The sequence below is a fragment of the Rhipicephalus microplus genome, chromosome 8, assembly GCF_043290135.1.
Source record: "Rhipicephalus microplus isolate Deutch F79 chromosome 8, USDA_Rmic, whole genome shotgun sequence".
Lineage (NCBI taxonomy): Eukaryota > Metazoa > Arthropoda > Arachnida > Ixodida > Ixodidae > Rhipicephalus > Rhipicephalus microplus.
Genome location: NC_134707.1, coordinates 34,252,351 through 34,259,657, shown reverse-complemented (window position 1 = coordinate 34,259,657; position 7,307 = coordinate 34,252,351). Strand labels below are relative to the sequence as shown.

The following is a 7,307-nucleotide window of genomic DNA, read 5'->3' as shown; positions in this document are numbered from 1 at the left end:
AAAACCTGAAGAAACGAAAATCTTGAATTTGTAAAGTGAAATAGAAAAAAGTGAGTTGTTTGAAGCAGTGCGCAAGCGCCGAATGCATTGAGCTGCTTGAATTCACACATAAATGTAAACTGCTTTCATGCACACGTAAAGGCTACAGTTTCAAATGAGAGATCTTGCTTGTCACTAATTTTCACTTTTGTTGCCATGGTAAAACTACATGACGGAAGGGCAGAATTGGCAAGTGGTTAAAAGTTCAGCATACCACTCAATCCTAGTAGCTGCTGTCCTAAAGGAACGTCAGCATCAATGTATGCGATACTGCTGCGTTGGTAAAGCTTCGTACATTGCTGGGTGAACCTGAGTATGAGTTTTTTTTATCATAAACATGGCATGGCCCCGCAGCCAAAACAGAATTTCCCACAAGCAGATCCCCGAGTTGCTGTCGCCCATGAACGAGCAACAGGAACTGAAAAATGTTAAGCATCTCTACAGTAAGTTCGATGACGAACGAGAACCACCACAAAATGGTGTTCAACATTGGTTTACCAGTTACGTCCACAAGGCCATCGAAAGGCCTACTTTGTTACAGCTCAAACTATTGCTCATTTGCGATCAGCATAGTTCATTTTATGACACGCTCGAGGAAAGCATCAATGCCAATGAAATACATTTCTAAAGAACGGGAAATCCTGCAAGCATGAAAAATTATTATAGTAAAGAGGCACGACTGCTGTTCCAGTAAGAAAAGGGAATCACTGCGCTTTGGCTTTTACAGTGTGAGATACACGCTATTTCAACCTTCTTGACTACACGCCAAGAAGGAAAGGAACAATTCAGTCCTTTTTCGGAAACAGGTGCAGTTAGATATAATGCAAGCAGCTTTTCTATATTCAGAAGAGTTCTGAATTTGAGTGTAAAAACATTTCTTTCTAGCTAATTCTATGTGTTCTTGGAAGACTTTAAAGAGTATCAACAACCTCGGCACAATGCTGATAGTCCAAAAAAAAATTGAAGATGCACAAAAAAAAACTTAGAAGGTAGGCAAAAGTGCATTCTTCAGGGATCTCATAAAAGCATTAAATGTGACAAGAATGCAGGAACAAAATGGACAAACGGGTCAACACGACTACAGTAGAGAACTGTAAGGAGATTCATGGTCTAAAATGTAATGTCTTGGACGTCCGTCGGCGTGTCTGGTTGACTAAAGTTGGGGTCGGCACCAGAGGGCGCCTCAAGTGCATTGCTTATGTTGGTTCCGTACAGAGTCAGTGTTGCACTGTCCCCTTTGGCTTGTGACTGTGGCTGTCCCAAGGCGGCTATATTGGATGCCATTAGAGTCTCGATTTCTAGGACACAACGTCGAATGTCCACCTGAGAAGTAATGAATGATTGGAAAGTTAATTATTCAGGATATAAACTAGGAGATTTTGAAAATTTCGGATTGGTAAAGTAAAAATAGTTGCTGCATTAGAGCAAACAAAAAGATTAGAAGATGTAGAATAGCACACTGTGTCATACACTGCAATCAAAACACGGTTTATAGATAAGTTGTACACTTGAACCTTGATATAATGAATTCAGTTATAACAAATTATCTGTTATAACGAAGTAAGTGACCAATTTATTTGCCATAAATACAGTGTTCTAAATAATCATTTATAACAAATTTTTGAATATAATGAAGTATTTTCGTAGCAGATGTGACTGTTATAATGAGGTTTGAGTATATAACATCAAAAGGCCAGCACTAGGCCATTATATGGCCTACTCACTTGATCAAAACATACACCACCAGTATATCAATTCCCTGCTGCATTGCTGTTTTATATAAATATACCTGGTGAGCATTGATCTAGTTTTTCGGTTGCCTTCTGCAGCGTAAGCATGTGTGATTTATTTAAGCTAATCGTTGTCACATTGAACTAATAGTCACGAGTACCGCTTTTTGTTATTTTCTTGTCCCGTGTTTTCTGCGGTCTCTTTTCCAAATAATCTGGTTCTCACATGCATGACATGACCGTGCTTGCTTCAACATTTGCATTCAAGCAGGTGAAACTGCCTTTTCTGTTAACGCGAAATGCAAGTTTATATTCGTTTGGTCATGTTTGGCTCATGTAAAACTATGTTGTGCATCATGAAAATATTATGGTCTAGGTTACTTCTCACTCATGTGTAATAATGTTATACACCCCAATGATATTGTTCTGTTGTGGTTTGCAAGAGCAGCTATTCATTGCAAGAACCTCAAGCAAAGCTACCTGATTCAATGCCTTTTCTTAAGCATCAGAGCTGCACTGCACTTACTGTCCGGACGTGCGTAATCCTCTCAAGGGCGGATGTCAATTCGTCTTGAGCAGTAGTCGTAAAGAGGTGTCCCCTGAGGCCATGCACAGCGGCGGCCACGCTGGATGTGGCTATGAGGGCTGGGCTGTAGCTCATGAAGTGGTACTCTGGAACAAATGCAAAAAAAATACTGAACAATGTGTCTCGTGGCCGCTACAATAGTTTGAATAGCAGAATGTTCAGAATGAACAAAGCTAGTGCTGCAAAGCGCACGCTGGATTCACTAAGTATCACTTATTCAAACACGGAATTAACGTCTCCAACCAGCCCTAAAAGAAAAGCCTCGTTTTGAAACGTGGAAAACGGTAGCATGAATATGTGTTCAACATAATGCCACGGAGCTAAAAGTGGAGCGATAAACAGAATTACGAGAACGATAATGATCACGAGAACTGTCATGTGATGTCCGGCTGTGCCGTGCTTTCACTGTATTGCATGTTGTGCCATTGGTATTTTTCTTACAACAAATTTTGTCTGCGAAGTTTGAAGGAGTAGTCGGTGCCGCCATAACGACACCAACCTCTCCTATTTCATCATTTAAATAAAAATAAAATTACGAGAACAATAATGAAGGTGGTACCTGTAGTGTGCTGGTAGACAGACTGAACGCTCTACTGAATGCGTCAACATCACCTCGTACACATAATACAAGTTCCTCTTAGCCTTCTAAGTCTACACGTACATATGCATAGTTTGCATTTGTTGCGAAATGTATTAATTAAAGGTGAGACTTCTTTTGGAAGCTCATATTTCTGAGAACAATGAAATAGCATTGTTTGGCAATGAGATTTGTATTTGAAAATTATAGCCTACTCTTGGTAGTAAAACAGATGGTTTGGACCAGACCATGAATACTTAATTATACAACAGATCGCAGAAATAAGACAAAGTGTACAGCTTAAGGCGAGGGAGATTAACATAATTTGAATGTAAAAAAAAAACACTAGTTATTCTTGTACCACTTGATGCTGGACTGTTCTCGCCTTAAAGAACCCCAGGTGGTCAAAAGTTCCTGAGCCCTCCACTAGGGCGTCTCTTATAGTCATATGGTGGTTTTGGGACGTTAAACCCCACATATCAATCAATCAATCGCCCGAGAATTATTCGAATACACCTATCTGAAACTTACAAATATGTAAGCAGGACTCTGCGGAACTCTAAATAGTTTCCCACAACTGGAAGTTTGCACAAAAACCACTATTCAGAAGCTAGAGCAGGCTCCCCTCGCTGAAATTGGGACCACTGTTCCTGGTTCAAACCTCACGAATTTGTGGAGTTTTGTTCCTATATTTAAACAGGATTTACCACTTTCGAAAAATCATCAACTTAACAACAAAGCAAGAAAGAATTGCATAAACGAGAATATGGAGGAAGCTGAGGCCGTGGACTACTTCAAGTCGGATGGAACGGGGAGGGGGGGGGGTGTAGGAAGATGGATCTCTGCCCCCCCGCAACGGAAGCCGTTGGGACATTGTCCAGAGTCATAATGATGATTCCTGGGGTTTCAAGGCACACAACCACGACATGCTTATAAGAGATGCCGTAGGGGAGCGCTCCGGAAGTTTTGACCATGTGGTGCCCTCTAACGTGCATCGACATAGCACAGTGAATGGGCCTCTACAATTCAGCCTCCATCGCGACGCGACCGCCGCGACAGGGATTCGAACCCGCGACCCACGGATGAGCAGACGAGTGGCACTTTAGCGACTGCTCCGCCACGGCGGACGGTCCCGATGGCATTACATTGTGTGGCGGCATTCCTGCGCCAGTAAGTGTCTTGATTGATGATTGATTTGTGCGGTTTAACGTCCCAAAACGACTATTTGATTATGAGAGACGCCGTAGTGGAGGGCTCCGGAAATTTCGACCACCTGGGGTTCTTTAACGTGCGCCAAAATCTGAGCAGACGGGCCTACAACATTTCCGCCTCCATCGGAAATTCAGCCGCCGCAGCCGGGAATCGAACCTGCAACCTGCGGGTCAGAAGCCGAGTACCTTAGCCACTAGACCACCGAGGCGGGGCAGCAAGTGTCTTCCGTTAGGGTTCAAAACGCGCGCCCGTTTGATTTCGGAAGGAACACACCGAAGCTAACTAACAATAGCCAGCGGGACGCCAACATAAGAGGAAACGGAAGTTAGGCATGCGGAGTGATTAGAAGAAAAAAAAACGGAAGCAAACTTCCGGTCCACCGTCGAGGCCCCGGGCGAATATAAGAAAATTCCACCACCATCTTCGTTTCTTAAAGAAAAAAAATTATTTACTTTTTACCCCGTTTCCTGGCGGGGAACACTGGCCACACCTCTACGTCTGCGATAAGATAGCGTGACGCTTCAAAGCACTCAGCCAACTCTATTCCCCAAAGCGTAGTTCTATTACGCGAACTTTCTTCGCGTATTGGAACACGCGCGCCGCTTGTTGTATCTATTCACCTGTACTCGCAGAACGTCAACGATCGAGTGCAGCGGCCTTGTCTACAATACGCGAACTTTGTGGGGGAAAAAAAAAAACGAAGTGCATATCGTAGACGACTCCCGCGAAAACGGCATTATAATACGCGTCGCTCCAATAGCTGGTGGACGGCAATTTACCGAAACTGCGGCGCAGTAATCAAAGCGCAACGTGCTTGATTGATTGATATGCGGAGTTTAACGTCCCAAAACCACTATACAACGTGCTCGTCGACCACGTTGCTTCTGTCATAGCGCGTGCTTCGCTGAGCCACACATTCGCTAAACGGAAAAGCAAATGCAGCGGCCACCATTTGGCATGCGTTGTTTTTGACACGTGTGACAATAAGTGGCAACACGGGCCTATACAAAGCGGGAAAATGTGCTATTAGCTTTTTTTCTTATCCTTGTGTGTCGCGACCCCGAGTGGCATGTTGCTATTAGAACGCCGAAGTTAGAGTAACTACAGAACGAACAAGACACACATTAAAACACAGAAATATACTGTCAAGCACACTGAGAAATGAAAAAAAAAAATTTTTTTACAGAAGCATTCTTATTTTGCCGAAAAGCGGGTGGGCTACGGGAACGCCTTTTCTTCGAGGAAAGCTTCCTTTTCCTTGCAAAGCCGGGCTGATGTTTACACTCCTTTTTTTGCGGGTGGTATAGCACATAATAGGTGAGCGTTTAAAGGTCTCGCGCACCCTTCAGGATGGGTGGGGTATGTAAAGACGGTACACCCGGCTAGCTACAAAGAAGCGGACGCCGCGTCGGGTCGAGAGGTTCAAAGTCACGTGGTTTTCATCTTTTTACTAAAATTCCTCACGTATACATTGACTGGCCTACTTCGAGGAAGGCCACGCTTAAGGTTATACAACTAGGTGGTATCCGAGGCACACGTGCGCAATTGTTGGTTTTCTGAAAAGCGGTAACATTCGAAGCCGACACGTTCCTGAACGCGGCGGCATGTCTGAGTTTGTAAACCCACAAGCGAACGCACAAACAGCTGTAAGTAGGACGCATCCACCATTTGCCTGAGTAATGAACTAGATTACACGATTGCCGCAGACGTTCGTTCGGACAAGAGACGCATAGGCATGTTTGCATTGAGGCTGATGGAATTTGACCTTCCACAATTACGACACGTATACATATCAAAAACGAAAGAACAAAGGAATGGGCGGCACGTTACACACTCTGTAACATATGAAAAGGAAAGGCCGGTACAAATTTAATACTGCATTGACTTGTACAACAGGAAAGCAGGCTTGGTGCAAGACTTAACGAAACGCGAAGTGGGAACCACGCATTAAATTACCTTGACGTTTCCAGTCGATCGCATGTTTCTCCCTCCTCCCTAAAAGCTTTTCCGGCCCTCGCGTAATGATGCATTCACTACGGGATCGGGACATATTTCAGTGATCGACGACTGCAACTGCCGAAGTTGTCATGGGATGTCACGTTACACGGTAGCATCGCGCGACGCTACAAACTTCGGCGATCTGTGAGGTCACGGCAAGCCCCACTCGGCTAACTCGGAGTTTTGCAGAGGCTCACACACATGTCTCGCTGAGGCGACAGCCAACAAACCTACTTAAGTCAAAAGGACTCGCTCTTCGAAGCGAGTCGCGATTCGGAACGCTTTTTCGCGCAATCGCTCCAAATTATAAGAAAGACAACGAGGGGACGTCATCTCTCAATGCCTGCCCTCTCCTTTTTTTTTTTTTCATACTAACTACCCGAATGAAACGATGACCAGCTTTAGGAGCACGTCATCTGCTTAGCTCCCACAAGGCCTTGACCTCTGGAAGGCTCGTTCAAATCTACCTCTGCCAGCGCGTCTCCTTCGCAACGTCTCGCTCCTGCAGCGCAGCTACTAAATTGATCACTGCGGACGGAAGATACAAAATAGAAAAAGAAGCAACCACAAATTGCAACATCAACAAAAAAAAAAGAATAACCCAGAAGTCCCTCCCATTTAAAGGTCCCACCAGGGAGGGGAGGAGGGCACCACCTGTTCTGGTTTTCGCTTCGGGCAGCGGCAGCTGAAAGCGACTCACCACCGCCTGTGTCGGCGCGCGGCGGCCATTTTTAAAGTTTCCGGCCATCGCCGAAGAAGAGTCCTGTCCTTCCGCCGACTGTTAGCGCACGCCTCCCCTCTGACACCAGGTGTCGCGGTAGTGGCGACACCGTCGCAGCGCTGCCGTATATTCTACTGGCACTGTAGTCCCTCTGGATGTGTCGGTTCAGTTGGCCCAGATGCACTACCGATGTGCAGGAGGCACGTGCGTACGGACGGTCATCACATCCGGTCACGGCGCTGTCCTCTTTACACGCGTCAGCCACGTCCCGCGCCTCGGTCTATGCATACCGCAAATCTACGCACGGAAGCGACAGATGTGGCATTAAGCTCTGTCATCATCATCAGCCTGACTACGTCCACTGCAGGACAAAGGCCTCTCCCATGTTCCGCCAGTTAACCCGGTCCTGTGCTTGCTGCTGCCAATTTATACCCGCAAACTTCT

At 45.3% G+C, this 7,307-nt stretch overlaps 1 protein-coding gene across 1 annotated transcript in view; it reads right to left on the bottom strand.

Annotated features, from left to right (window-relative positions):
* Positions 1-1,026: 1,026 nt before the first annotated feature.
* LOC119165135 (G1/S-specific cyclin-D3) overlaps positions 1,027-7,307 on the bottom strand; it is a 57,290-nt gene continuing 51,009 nt past the window's right edge. The window contains exons 4-5 of the mRNA XM_037417319.2: positions 2,296-2,441; positions 1,027-1,362 (exon numbers count right to left, since the gene is read on the bottom strand). Coding sequence (XP_037273216.2) covers positions 1,150-1,362; positions 2,296-2,441 — 359 coding nt within the window. The 3' untranslated portion in view covers positions 1,027-1,149. The remainder of the gene's footprint in view (positions 1,363-2,295; positions 2,442-7,307) is intronic.